This window comes from Vigna unguiculata, chromosome 10, assembly GCF_037176805.1.
Source record: "Vigna unguiculata cultivar grain cowpea cultivar isolate G323 ecotype 2 chromosome 10, ASM3717680v1, whole genome shotgun sequence".
NCBI lineage: Eukaryota > Viridiplantae > Streptophyta > Magnoliopsida > Fabales > Fabaceae > Vigna > Vigna unguiculata.
This window is the reverse complement of record NC_140801.1, coordinates 46,720,025-46,736,109: the sequence shown is the minus strand read 5'-3', so window position 1 is coordinate 46,736,109 and position 16,085 is coordinate 46,720,025. Positions and strand designations below refer to the sequence as shown.

The window sequence follows — 16,085 nt, the reverse complement described above, 5'->3', positions numbered from 1 at the left end:
TAAAAAGATGCCTAAGCTGTAAAATTTTAATTCCTCATATATGTTTCATATGTGTCTAATTTACTTGCAGAATCCTAGCATTCTTTCGGGGCATGCAAGAATTACCAAAACACTTAATTTTAAATCCTTTATCATCTGATTCTTTCTTGGCCTTTTGCTACTATGCTACTTCACTATGTAACAAAAGACGATTATTATGGTAACAATTGTCATCGTTTCTTCAGTTTGTTTTTTATTTATTTTTAAATGCAATATTACAATATACATAGGCTCACACTTAAGACTTCTTCACATACTAATAATAAAGTCAAACATATATACGTTCATAAAACATACTAATAATAAAGTCAAACAATGTCACATAATTGAAAATTTAAACAATTTTTAAACAAAAGTAGAATTTGTATCCAAACCCAATACTATAAAAATTTATACTACGTTATCATCTACCCTAATGTTGTTCGTTCTGATGTAATTTAATGCTTCTGAATCTAGTGGTGCTATGTTGTTGAAAAACTGCAACATATACGTGATAACTTAATTTATCACTCCATCTGTAAGTTATATTGTCTTACCTTATCCCAACCTCTATTAATATCGGTTCAGATGATGGTCATCATCCACTGCATCACATAATAACCACACTCATAGCTTGGATTTGTTTATTAGACTGCAATGAAAGATAAACATGATTAACTCATTTAATGACAATGTAGAAATGAACAAGCTTTACCATTTAAATACCTTTAGGTGCATCCACCTGAGCTTTTGTGATCTTGCACTTGACTTACCATTCAATATGTTATATCCAGAGTAAACTCTGAAAAAACAAGATCTGATGTTTAAATACATGATTGTTAATGAAATTGGCTTACAAGTCTACTATTTGTTTAAAGTAGGGAGGAGGTTTCTGCTGCAAGGAGCAGAACCATGCATAACAGCTATATTAAGTTCCTGATTGCCCGATATAATCTCCAACAAATCAGACATGTAAATGTAGAATTGTGCATCACTGTTCCTGCCAAAAACATTGTCATTCCATAGCACCTTTACAGGATTTAAACCTATGGTCATAGCAACCTCCACCAATGCAGCCATAGGATCATCAATATACCACATTGTCATTCCATAAATTTAATTTTATTATAATAATACATAAACTTTAATCATCATCTTATATATATTTCATAAAATTTTGAGAACATTCCGCACTAGTCTTCAGTGGTACAAAATGAAAATGGTGACGTGAACTTTTCACAATCAAATATGCATATGAACATTATCATAAAATACAATAAGCCAAAATTAAATAAAATATATAAAAAATAAATTATAAGCTGTGTACTAATCACTGTAGTTGGAGTCATGATAGAAAAAAGTGAAAAATAATTTGAAAAAATAGAGAGGAGAAGAATTACCTTCATAATTTATTATAAATATTACGGAAAAACTTTAAAAATAAAAAATGCTCTTTAAAACCAAATTTGACTCTAAGAATCAATTAGACAACTATCTTTAATTAAATATACAAAATTAACATAATTTTTAAAATATTATTTATTTTAAATCATATATATATATATATATATATATATATATATATAAAGACAATTTAAAGTTAATTATTTTATTATGAATTAAAGATATTTATGGAATTATTTACTTGGGTTTGAAGATTAATGGAACTCCTATCTATATTCATGTAGCAAATGAAAAATGAAGTTATATATTTGCTATGAAATTCATTACGCGAGGTAGAAGGCAACTGAAGAGAGAGGCGTTGATGAGGGTGCAAGGATGGCAAATGTAGCGTCACACTTGTTTAGGAACTCGATACCCAAATTTAAATAGTAAATATTTTAAAACCGACTTAAAGTTTATGAACCAATAAATTGGTCCTATATATCCGAGTTTCGAAGACCAATAAAATAATAAATATTTTGATATTCTTTTACTATTCGTAACTAATTTACTTATTTGGTATAATTCACTCAGCTCTTTAATGGAGGATGCCGGTTCCGGCAAGGATGGCGAGGCAAACCGAATACTTGGGTTCGAATTTGGTCTCGCGGAGCAGTGCTCCTACATCTCTCAGTGGAAATAAAATTTTATTTTTATGTATTATTTATATTTTTAGAAATTTATCTCTTTTTAATATTTATATTTATCATACTAAATAAAAGTATATTCTAAATTAATAAATAAATTAAATTCTATCTATTTAATTTAAATAAATTTTAATTTTAATTAATAAAGAAACTAACCCGACGGAACGGACGGTGAGGGAAGACTGCGGCGACAGAACCGATGAGAAGGTTAGGAGGAGTGAAGGGGAAGGCGGCGTTTGGATGCTTGCTGGTGGCGCTGCACGACGGAGGAAAGTGACGGTCGGTGAGGATAGATGGCAGAGCGAGGGCAACGAAGCAGCCGTAACAAATAAAAAAAAAAGAAAGTGGAGAAAAAACCAAATGAAGGTGAATGCGAGAAAAAACAAAAGATTTTATAACAGGAGAAAGCACTACGGTTTTCTAAATAACCGATGCCAATTGTGAAAGCTTTCACTACATATCGTAACAGTGACACATTCCATTTCTCTTCTCCTACTACTACCTATCTTCTTCATAGAAGAATATAATTCTTGTTAAAGTAGAATCCTTTATTTGAGAATAAGGACAATAATCTTTAACTCATTGCATATAAACCCAGAATCGTATCTAACAATACCAGATAAGCCACTCTCATTGCATATAAATGTCTACATTCAAGAACAAAATCTCAGACAATTCCTTCTCTTGTCTTAAACAACATATATCTCATCATGTTACGTCGTGGATACTTCTTCTTTTACTTCTTTTGTCTGAGGCCAAGTGAATAAAATATTTCTGGGCATGGCTGGCAACCTGAGTGGCGCTCCTCGTTTTAACCATTCTTGAAATGTTTTTCCAGTCTCCTCTTCCATACTTCTCAAGCCCAGAAAGAAACAACCTTGTTCAAGATTCCAAGAAACAGTGTTTAATTAGTATATTTGAATCTTTCTATTTGAAACTGAGACACAAATTACCTGTGTTCTTCTCCTCTCCATCTTCTGCAGCTATTCTTCTTCTTCTTCGTCAAAGCTGAGACCTCAATCTTTGGTGTCAACATGGGTGGAGTTTGAATTGGGAAACCATTGTGTAATGGAATCTCTTGAGTCCACTCTTGTCGAAGAAGTGCGATGACTTCATCCACCGTAGAGAAACCTTGAAAATCCATGCTATTTTCTCGCATCAATTTTTTTTTCCTTCTTTTCTATTTTATCGCGCTGTGATTCTTTTTCTCTCCTTTCGTTTATATGCACTAGGCTTTCTTCTTCAATCATCTTTCAAGAAACACAGCGTGCTTATTTTTTTCTCTAACAGCTTTGTTTTACTTAACACCTTCACCACGCACCGTTTTGATTACACAGTGCTTGCTTGCTGAATTTAGTTAATGAAAAATACTATGTACACCAATTTTATTCTTGGCATGTTTTTAATCCATCAATATTTTATTTATTTTTTTATATCCGAATTTTGTATTTTAATTTTTTTTGTAAAATTTTATTAAGAATTTTTATATTTTTCTATATTTTAAATTTATACATTTTTTTTTCTAAATAAAGCCTTTTTTTTAAAAATCTAAAATGAAACTAAATGTTTTACATTCAAATTAATAATTTTTAATTTTATATTAATTTTTTTTTCAAATATTTCCACCTACAATTGTATTATTAATTAATTTTATTTTAACTTATTACAGAAAATGAAATTATTACATAAATTGTCTTAATCAAATAAATATACATTTATCAAAATTAATTTTATAAAAACTTTCATAATTACAATATTATATCTATATAAATTTTTTATTATCATAACTACTATGTATTTAAATTATTTAAATTATTATAATTACTCTTCAAATTTTTATTTTCAATCAATTAACAAATATTAAATAAAATATATTTTATAAATTTATATTTATATGAATTTCTAAAAAAATTTAAATTTGTAATAAAAGAATTTATTATAAATAAATATATAAATATTACTTAATATTCGTTAAAGCAATAAAATTTCAGTCGCAAATCCCTGCAACATTAAAAGAAAACATGATGAGAATTGATTTTTTTTTTAAAAAAATTATGTTAAAAAATAAAAAATCTAGTTTAGAAAACTTTTTTATAATCTACTCGTCAATCAATTAAAAAATATCAATAAATAAAAGGAAAAAATTATATTTACACTAATCAACCAAAAATAAATTATTTTTTAACATACTTACTTTATTACAATTATATTTTTTATGTTTTAATAATTATTTCTATGATAATAACGGTATCAATTTTTAATTGTATTTATTATTCCCTTTTCGTGTCTAAATTTTCAATAATAATAATAATAATAAAGAAATTTTCTTATCTAATAAATATGTTTCATATTTTTTTTAATATTTATTTGTATTTAAAAATTAAAAAAATAAAAGTTAACTATTTAATATTAATACACATATATTTTTACACTTTTATATAAATTACAGTTCAAATCAAAATGGACCTACCAGGTCGATCTCTCTTTAGGCTGTATAAGTAATTGAGTCGGATTCCATAACATTGTACAGAAAATATAAATGGAAAAACACTTCAATAAATTCAATGAAAACTAGGATTTGAAATGAATTTTTCAGTGTTCTTATCATAATTTTGTCAGAATGATCCAATGTGAACTAGTCTGATATTCAGAGTCGCAAGCTCAAGCCAGTAAAAAATATTTGCATATAGAATGAGTATTAAGTTAGATTATTCTACGTGATATGGAATATTTATAGATTTTCTTGAACATATTAGTAGGGATTTTAGAAAAATATGTATTTGTATGTATTCGTAGATAAAACGTCCAACACAAGTAGAAATGAATATTATACATAGATATCTGCAGGTAATGGAAACAAATATTTTTTTTCATCCTTGTATGTTAATGGGACAGGTACGGGTATCATAATATCCGTACCCGTGGATATATGTACTCGCTATACTCTAATTTAAATTAAAAAAGATAAATATGATTAAAATATTAACACATTAATTTTAAATGGGTTATGTTTTATCAACCGATTTAAAAAAATCTTCATTTCTTTGTAATTTGTCACTTAACACTATTTAAATAAGTTATTTGCACTTTTGTTTGAAATTTATGAATGTTATACATTCAATTTTTATTTGAATTTATGGTTAAAATATGTTGTTAAATATAAAATTATGTTGTTATACATTTCTCTCCCTCTTGACTTACTACTATCATTAAATCTTTGAGAACTATCATTAAATCTATGAGAATTCTTGTACATATTTATTTCTCTTGACTCCATAACTAAAACTTCATTTTGAGTAGAGAAGATAACCTACCCTTCCTCCTAGTTTCTTCATTTAAGAGGTTATCCTTGACCATGTCAAAAGTCAGTTTTCCATTAGTAAAGTTACTCACAAATACCACTAATGTCTCCCAATTGTCTAGTAATGAGTTAAGCAATGACAATGCTAGTAGTTCATCATCTAATACAATCTCTATTGTGGTCAACTTATTCACCATATCTTGAAAATTGTTCAAGTGCTCTGCTATTGAGGAATCATCTTTGTATTTTAAGTTTATTAGCTTCCTAATAAGGAATGTCTTGTTCAAGGAATTTTTACACTCAAACAAATCACTTAATCTCTTCTATAAATTGTAAGCAAGAGTCTCACCTGACACATGATGATAAATAGATCGATCTACCCATTGCCTGATAACACCAATAGTCTTCCTATTTATCTTTTTTCAATCTCCATTAGATTTAGTTGTTGGTTTAACACCTTTTTACTCAATAGGATCATGCAACTCTTTAGAAAATAACAAATCTTCCATACGAGATTTCTATATTGAATAATTTGTAGAATCCAATTTAATCATGGTTCCTACACTATCACCACCTACCATTTTCAGAGCACAAACCAATGCTTCTAACCAGAGTTCTAATATCAATTGTTGGAAAGATAACAAAATTAACATATAAACAAGTGAAAGCAAAACCAATATCAAATCTTCCCTAAATAAATAGTATGCAAAATGCTAAAATGCATAAAACAAGAAAGAGAGGAACCAATAAACACCAAAACTTTTTATGTGAGAAAACCTCAATATAGAGGAAAAACTAACGGGACTTAGTCTAGTAAAATCTTCCAGTAATAATAATTAATAAGTTTACCACAAGTTCTCTTTAAGTTTTCAAGGATCAAACTGAGTATTATTTTCTTCACCAACAAGGTGGATAACAATACAAGTAAACCCTAATGGGTACTTAGTTAAACAACACAGGGAACCCCAATATATAAGATGAGAAGTAAAACCTTTTTTCCAGGGTAGTTTTTCTACACAGATTTGCACATGATACACTGGTTACTATTTCCTTCTTCCTCACTCTATTTGGAGGCTTCTTTTTCTTTTCTCACCTAAGACACTCACAATTTTTGTCTCTTTATCTCCTCAATATATTTTTCCCTCCTCTAAACAGATGTAAATGGTTGTTTATAATTTTGAATTGCAAAATGGACTAGGAGTCCATAAAGAAAAATAGCTATTTTATTTTTCTTAATTAAGTGGGTCCAATAAATTGGTGACCCACTTGACATGGACTTACTTGGAAAGCACTCCAAGTATCTTAAGAGTGTTTGATCATAGTCTTACAAGTGTCCAATTATAAACTTACTCTAGAAGATTCGAGTATAAATTAAGTGTCTAAAAGCATCACAATATAAAATTGAGTTCAAAGAGCTAAAAGTAATATATAAACTCGTTAGTTCAATAACTTAATTCACCTACAAAAGTTACTAATAATAAGTTTGGAGGACTTGTATACCTACTCGATCCAAAATATATTATTATTGTGAGTCCAAAACGAGTCAATAAATATAAGATCCAAATATGGGATAAAAGAAAATATTAACAGTCTAGAAAAATATGATATTTATGATAATCTAAATATAATTCAGATTATAATAAACTAAATCAAATTATTATTATATATGTTAATCTATTTTTATATACTAAATGCCACGAAAGACTATAAATACCCAAACACCCACTATAAACAAAAAGCAAATATATAAAAGATATAAAAAAAAATAAGTATTTTATGACCCCGCCATAAGTAGGATAGGAAGAAATAGGTTGTAGGATTGAATCCTTTCTTACAAAAACTAATTAACGTATTAATAATCAATATTTATTAAAAAATAAATAATTAAATGGTACATAAAATTAACTGTTTCTTAAAATAAAATTTGTTCATTAAATGTACAAAAAAATATTTGAACACTTAACGAAATAAATTATTTCAATGAAAATTCAATTAACAACACTTATTCTATTTGAATAATAATTTTCAATTTCAAAATATTGAAATGCATTCTAATTGAATGTCTTACGATTCAATTTTTTTAAACATTTTACTTAGACAGAATAATTAAAATATTTATATTTTAATTTATTTTATTTAAATAAAGTCATTGAGCTTATCTTTTTAAGATAAAATTACAATTTTAAAATATTTATTTTAAAATTAAAGTTAAAAAAATATTAATCAAATTTAAATATTCAAATAATATTTTATAATTTTTTTTTCAATATAGATGTGAATAAGGAAGAGGTGACTCGGTGAAATTTTAATTTTTTTAAATGAATTTTAAATTATTTTTTTAATTATTTAAAATATTTTTTAAAAATGACTCAATTTTAATTTTCTTTTAATTTTATCGTTCAAACAATTCATTTTACTCCATTTTTTTTAAATTATCACCTTCAAACACATAATTTTAATGAGTTAATTAAGAATTAAAGACATGAAAGACGTGTCATCTTGCCACATGTAAATAAATCCATAATGAAATTGAATTCCTTCTTCAAATCTTCCAATGAGACTCTAAGAAGAAATACATTACTGAGACCCTAACATTAATTAGTTTTCATCTTACTAATATTGAAGAACATACTACAAGTACTACAACTACAAACAAATTGTATTGCAAAGGAGAGTTACAAGGTACATAATGTCCAACACAATTGTATATAACTGTAGATTAAAATATACGCATTTTCATGCTAATATTTTGTAATGATGTTCAGAACTGCTCAATATTGGAGAACCTTGCTTGGAATGCCAATACTGTAAAGCTCAACTTTGGTATGAAGAAAGAGCAAAAAAATGTAACACCTCAAAGGGAGTTGAATTCTCATTGTGTTGTCAAAAGGGAAAAGTCCAAATTCCACTATTAAAAAGACCACCTAATCTTCTTGAAGGTTTGTTAAATGGTGAAGATCAGAGAAGCAAATCATTTCTACAAAACATAAGAGTATACAATAGCATGTTTTCATTTACTTCAATTGGTGGTAAGATTGATAATTCAATGAACAATGGTTTTGCTCCACCACAATTTATTCTGAATGGACAGAACTATCATCGTATTGGCAGTTTATTGCCAGAGCATGGATCAAAGCCAAAGTTTGCACAGCTTTACATATATGATACCGAAAATGAAATGACTAGCAGAGTCAAGCATTTCAGGTCAGTGAATATATTAAATAATTTCATTATATGAAATATTTAAATACATGTGTTGACATGTATTTTCTTTATTATTTTTTAGTTCAAACACCAAGGAATCTGTTATAGATCAATCATTGGTTGCTGATTTGATTCAAATGATTGACAATCACAATGTTCTTGCGAAATCTTTTAGAAGAGTAAGAGATTTGTCACTGAAACATATGGAATTAGATTTCCCGCTAAGACTATTTAGAGGTAGAAACAAAGATCCTAAAGTCTACAATACACCTTCATGTGATGAAATAGCTGCACTTATAGTTGGTGATTTTGGCAATATGGATGTAGGTAGAGATATAGTGGTCAAAAAATGTTCTGGTGAATTAACCAGACTACACGAAACTCACACAGCTTTCATTCCACTGCAATATCCTCTCATGTTTTCATATGGAGAAGATGGTTATCAAAAGGATATCCCAATAAGAGAATCTCATTCAAAAACAAAATACAGGGTAAGAGTTAGAATTTCTTTGCGAGAATTTATTGCCTTTAGAATACAACAAAGAGCTGTAGAAGCAGGAAATATTGTGAATGCATGCAGATTGTTCCAATAGTTTCTGGTCGATTGCTATACAATGGTTGAAGCCCAAAGGTTGTCATTCATCAGAGCTAATCAGAAGTTAATTCGTTGTGATATTCTTAATGGATTACAAGAAGCTGTTAATAGAGGAGAGACAGATCCTTCTTTAATTGGAAGACGTATTGTCTTGCCTGCTTCTTTCACTGGTGGTACCAGATACATGTTCAACAATTGTCAAGATGCTATGGCAATTTGTAAAAAATTTGGATATCCGGATTTATTCATTACTATAACATGCAATGTGAATCGGAGTGAAATAAAAGAATTTGTCTTAGCAAAAGGCTTATCAGCTTTGGATAGACCTGATATTGTATGTAGAGTGTTCAAAATGAAGCTGGATGAAATGATGACAGATTTTAAGAAAAAGGACTTCTTTGGAAAAAGCACTGCAGGTATGTTATATATGAAGTAATATACATTATATAAATTTTTATTAAATTAGATTCTGACAACTATATTTCTTTTTTATTTATATATGCAGGAATGTACACAGTAGAATTCCAAAAAAGAGGTTTACCTCATGCACATATACTTTTATGGTTGGATGGAGAAAGCAAGTTGAAGAATTCAACTGATATTGATAAAGTAATATCAGCTGAATTGCCAAATGCTGATTTGTACCCCAAATTGGAAAAAGTTGTCTCAAGTTACATGATTCATGGACCATGCGGACCTGCAAGACATAATTCACCTTGCATGGAGGAAGGAAGATGTTCTAAATTTTATCCATAAAAATTCACATCTTCGACTTCAATTGATGAAGAAGGATATCCATGCTATAGAAGACTTGATAATGGTAGATTTGTTGAGAAGAATGGAATTAAGCTGGACAATAGAAGTGTTGTTCCTTACAATCCACCACTTCTAATGAGGTATCAAGCACACGTCAATACAGAGTATTGCAACAAGACCAATTCAATAAAATATTTGTTCAAATATGTGAACAAAGGTCCCGACAGAGCTACTCTTAAAATAAGCAACAATTCTACACAGTCTGAAAAATCAACCATTATTGATGAGATTAAAAGGTATTACGATTGTAGGTATCTATCACCATGTGAAGCTGCTTGGAGAATATTTGCTTTTGACATCCATCATAGATGGCCTCCTGTTCAGAGATTGACCTTTCATCTTCCTGGCCAACAATTAGCTTTGTTTAAAGATGATGATGATATTAATGTGGTCTTCAACAGATACGAAAATGCTAACACAATGTTTCTAGCTTGGTTTGAGGCTAACAAAGTTTATGAGGAAGGAAAACAATTGACTTATTCAGAATTTCCAAGCAAATTTGTGTGGTTTGCCAAAGAAAAAGAATGGAAACCAAGGAAGAAAGGCTACAACATTGGTAGACTTACTTATATTCCTCCTGGTTCTGGAGAACTTTATTATTTGAGGATATTACTGACCATTCAAAAAGGTTGTATTGATTATCAAAGCATTAAGACAATTGATGGAAAGTATTATGAAACATACCAAGAAGCTTGCTATGTTTTGGGATTGTTGGCTGACGACAAAGAATATATTGATGCAATCAAAGAAGCAAGTGAATTTGCTTCTGGGTATCAACTTAGAAGATTATTTGTTACTTTTTTGTCGATGAATACAATTTCTAAACCAGATATAGTTTGGAATTCTACTTGGAGTATCTTATGTGATGGAATTTTGTACCAAAAAAGGAAGGAGATGAACTTACCAGGTATTTCATATTTTTTTTTTAATTTGCTATACATATATATTTTAATTGTATTATTTACTTATTGCAGGTCTTCAAATTCAGACTGCTGAATTACAAAAACTATGTCTGCTGGAAATAGAGGAAATGCTAATGTCAAATGGTAGAAGTTTGAAAGATTATCCTTCATTACCTCAACTTGATCTTTCAGATGTACATACATTCAATAATAGATTTATTGTTGATGAGCTGCAATATAATAAACAAGACATGGCGAAAGAACATGACAGTTTGTTTAAAGCACTGAATGATGAACAATTCATGTATATCAGGATATCATGACAGCAGTTCTTTCAAAGAAGGGAGGATTCTTTTTCTTATATGGCTATGGTGGTACAGGTAAGACTTTTATGTGGAAGACATTGTCGGTTGGTCTAAGAAGCAAGGACATGATTGTTTTGAACGTAGCATCAAGTGGAATTGCTTCTTTATTACTTCCTGGTGGAAAAACAGCACACTCTACCTTTTGCATCCCACTGTTAATTACTGATGAATCAACTTGCAACATAGCACAAGGTAGTCTCAGGGCAAAACTTCTTATGGCAACCATTTTGATTATCTGGGATGAAGCACCAATGATGAATAGAATGTGCTTTGAGGCATTTGATAGAACACTAAGAGATATTATGCGAAATGTTGATGATGCCAATAAAGACAAACCATTTGGTGGCAAAGCAGTTGTCTTGGGAGGTGACTTTAGACAAATTCTACCAGTTATCAAAAAAGGATCTAGGTTTGATATCATAAAATCATCAATCAACTATTCAGAGTTATGGAATTGTTGTAAAGTGCTAAAGTTATCCAAGAACATGAGATTAAGTACTACATCAAATACTGAAACAGCCAATGATATTCAAGAATTTGCTGATTGGATATTAAAGATTGGAGACGGGAAAATGGATCTAAATGAGAATGGTGAGTGCATGGTTGAAATTCCAGAACAGATCTTGATTACAAACACAGATTTACCTTTATTGGCATTGATTGAATTTGTTTATCCTCAATTTGTGGTTAACATGTTGAATCCTAATTATTTTGATGATGGAGCAATTTTGTGCCCAACAAATGATTCTGTAGAGCAAGTAAATGATTTCATGTTGTCTTTAATTGGTGGTGAAGAGGTGACTTATTTAAGTTCAGATATACCTTGCCAATCTGATGAACAAGATGAAGTGCAATTTGAATGGTTTACATCTGAATTTTTAAATGATATCAAATGTTCAGGGATACCAAATCATAAAATGAAGTTGAAAACAAGTGTTCCAATTATGCTCTTGAGAAACATTGATCAAGCAAAAGGTCTATGTAATGGCACAAGATTGCAAGTCAACCATTTAGGCATGAATGTAATATGTGCAACTGTAATTACTGGAAAAAACATTGGTGACAGGATTTTTATACCAAGAATGGATTTAGTGCCATCTCATTCAGGGTTGCCTTTCAAATTTCAAAGAAGACAGTTTTCGATATCTTTATGCTTTGCAATGACGATTAACAAAAGTCAAGGACAAACACTTTCTAGAGTCGGCCTTTATCTTCCACAACCTGTATTCACGCATGGCCAACTATATGTTGCTATTTCTAGAGTCAAAACCAAAAGAGGATTGAAAATACTTATATTGGATGAAGATGGAAAGGTAACAAACACAACTAAAAACGTTGTGTACAAAGAAATTTTTGAAACTCTTTGAAAAGAAATCAATTATAGGTATGTCATTTCTATTTTTTTTTTTTCATTTCAAAACTGTTATAAATATATATCAATTGATTTATGCTATTTTCTGCTATGTAGGAAAATCATAGTACAGAAAAAGTTGAACAAAGAAGTCATTGTGTACAAAAGGAAATTTTGTACAAAACGAATTTATGAACTTCAATACCAAAGGATACATTCTAGGTATATAATTTTTTTCTTTTTTTATTCTTATATTAACAAAGTAGTGTATTAGTAATATTTTTGTTGTTTGTGGTTGACGATAATATTCAATGAAATCAAATATTAACTTGACATACCACTTTAATTACATTCTAAATTGATCTATTCTATTGATACACTTCAACATCTTTTTAAAACATTAGATTCTCATCATATAGATTATTAAATATCCAAAAACCCATTGCTATTACCACAATTATTACATATAAAAAAAAACCGTACGTTGCATGGGTAGAAGGACTAGTTAAAGACATGAAAGACGTGTCATCTTGCCACATGTAAATAAATCCATAATGAAATTGAATTCCTTCTTCAAATCTTTCAATGAGACTCTAAGAAGAAATACATTACTCAGTCCCTAACATTAACCATTAAGGTTGGATTCCTCCCACATTATTGATCAAGTGCCATTAAAAAAAAGAAACTTCACTATTTCAACAATGGTGATGGTGAGTGGCGTTGGGTTTTGAGTGACACACACACAAAAAAAAAGAAATATATATATATATATATATATATATATATATATATATATATATATATATGTGTGTGTGTGTGTGTGCATTGAGCTGAAAGTGAAGACAATACTACTGATGAAAAAACCTTCAATACAGAGGAATTGTTTCAGTCCCAATTTCATTTAAACCACCCTATTTTGCATAAACTAAACACACTTTGTCCATCAGTTTCAACATTACTCATTATCTCAATAGAAAGTAAAACTAGTTTAAACATGATATGCAGCATAACTGCATAGATATAATTATTTATTTTTATTGCAAGAACCAAGTTAAAGCATGTCTGTCAAGAGTTAATGTGAAGGTTTCAAGTTCTTGAAAGTGTAGTAACAAACATGGCTTCATGTGTTACCTATTATTCTTTGCTTTCTAGAAACAATTCATGGTCAAAATGGTTTGTGTTCACTTCTAATGAAAAAGAGGCCAGAAGGGCTTCCCTCAGGTAGCAGTGCCAATCTCACTGCAACTTCAGCACCTTCTTCAGGTGTCAGAATACCTGTATTGTAGTTTATATCTGTTTTCACATAGCCAGGACAAACAGCATTGATGCAGAATGAGGGATACTTCTTTGCCACAACCCTTGTGTAGGCATTAAGAGCAGCTTTTGAGACACTATATGCAGACATTGTAAGAGCCCAGCCTTTGGTTTCTAGTGAACCCTTTTTAAAGTCCTTTAGATATTCATCCAAAACTTCATCAATCTTTTCTACAGTAAGGCTTTCAACATCACTAAGTACTTCTTTAGGCCATCCATTCTTCATATGCTGCAAAAAGTTATTACATGAGAATAAGCACAATCTTCAACTGTAATCAAACAATAAATCTATTAATTGAATCATATAGTTATATATCTGATTGCAAACACAATGAGAATAAATAACTGAGATTTGCAAAAGTTAAGGATCCAATTTGGTAGCCCAATTGAGCTACCAAAGTGAATTGGTGGTATCAGTTCATCTGACTCACATACCTCAAGCCCTCCCATGGATGAGGAAATATTTACAATTATTGCGGAGCTTGAAAATTGGAGAAGGGGGATAAGTGCTTTGGTTAATTCCTCCGCTCCATAGTAGTTTGTTTTAAGACCTGCTTCAGCTAATTCATAGGTTTCAGTTACTATTTTACTCCAATCAACAGGACCAGAATTTTCCTGCACCAGACAACTCAACAATAAACTTGATTTCTTCGATGAATTGATTAATGGAAACATCTATAAGTGCAAGGTATGATGTGAAGTTTTAAATTCTTGATTCAAGTTATGTACACTTTGTAAATCTCTTTCTTTACAGATTGGAAAGATAATTCACAAAAGTTAACATGATTGTGCTTACTAAACGCAGCATTTGCTATCAGTAAAAAAATGTTAATCCTGAGAAAGGAAAAGAACAAGAAATGAATTCTCATCAATATCTTCATATTTCACTGGAAATCTAATTGTGTTTTTTATTTTTATCTTTTTGTTTTCCTAGTGCCTTGATTCAACTTCCTTGTTTGGTATTGGTTACAGTTGTCAACACTAGCACACGATGCAGGTAATCTATAATGCACTTGCACTAACAAATACACTAATTCCATTTCCAATGATAGAAAAAATGCTCGGAAAACACATAAACTAAAATCATACCGTAATGCCAGCAGCAGACAAAGCCTCAACGTTCACATGTGCCCCAGGAATCCCAGCATTGTTTACCTAACAATTTCCATTTCTGAAGGTTAACTTGAATCACTATAAATCATAACTATAGCCAAAATGTATTGTTTACAATGTCACGTGTGAAACTTGAAGTAAGAACATTCTGATACATTATTGATCACTGAAGTTTTGTCAAAAACTACAAATAAAATTCAGTAAGTATAGAGGCTGGCAATATTTCATGAATCACATAAAAAACAATTCAATTGTCTGAGAGGATATTATGAATATTTCTCCACAAAGTATAATGGATATTCTACATGTAACACTCTGAAACAAAAAGTAAAGCAAAATTATTCTTTTATTTAGTATGGTGTAAATAGGAAAAGAAAATATAAATGATGGTATTATATATTTATGTTACTCTATCCACTGATCTAGAAAAGGTTTATGATATGACAAGATCTCAACCAACAAAAGCCAGAAGTTTTTTCTTACCAAGATATCCAGTTTTCCGTACTGGTTTTTGATAAAATCTGCCAACGATGCTATACTTTTTGGATCAGTAATATCAAGTTGGTGAAAAAGCACATGGCCAGGGAGACCAAGTTCTTTGAGTTTCTGAACAGCTTCAACACCCCTCTTCTCATCTCTGGCTGTGAGCACCACAGTGAACCCATTTGAAGCCAATTGCTTGCATACTGCAAATCCAATTCCCTTATTTGCTCCTGTGACAACAGCATAACTACAAAACAACTTCACAAGTTAAGCTAACGTGGACACGATTCACTGAAGTTATATATATTGATATGAAGATTGTGGTTAAATTCAGAGTATGTTGAAGAAAAAGAGGCTAAAAAAATGTCACCCTTTTGTTGCTTCTGCCATTACACTTGAATGAGGAAAGTTGCAGATGAAAAAATAGTGGAAAAAAAAAACAAACTGCTATTCTCTTTATGTATTTAATCACTTTAAAATTAAACACAAAAAGCACCACGACGAAATACCATTGACCAGTACCTATTATTAAT

General features: G+C 29.9%; 1 protein-coding gene, 1 long non-coding RNA gene and 1 pseudogene across 2 annotated transcripts; 1 reads left to right on the top strand and 2 right to left on the bottom strand.

Moving 5' to 3' along the window:
- Positions 1–4: 4 nt before the first annotated feature.
- On the bottom strand, positions 5–3,481 carry LOC114167607 (uncharacterized). Its single transcript, XR_014985336.1, has 4 exons — positions 3,062–3,481; positions 2,265–2,985; positions 745–820; positions 5–670 (listed from the first exon to the last, which is right to left on the bottom strand). It is a non-coding gene; the product is annotated as an uncharacterized LOC114167607 (long non-coding RNA).
- Positions 3,482–6,343: 2,862 nt separating this feature from the next.
- LOC114188489 (uncharacterized) lies at positions 6,344–12,658 on the top strand (annotated as a pseudogene).
- A 1,011-nt stretch (positions 12,659–13,669) lies between these two features.
- LOC114165818 ((+)-neomenthol dehydrogenase-like) lies at positions 13,670–16,085 on the bottom strand. The gene is made up of 5 exons (XM_028050404.2): positions 15,923–16,085; positions 15,553–15,799; positions 15,046–15,111; positions 14,392–14,571; positions 13,670–14,185 (listed from the first exon to the last, which is right to left on the bottom strand). Exons 1-5 carry the CDS (start codon positions 15,940–15,942, stop codon positions 13,808–13,810), a joined length of 891 nt encoding a protein of 296 aa, XP_027906205.2. The 5' UTR covers positions 15,943–16,085; the 3' UTR covers positions 13,670–13,807.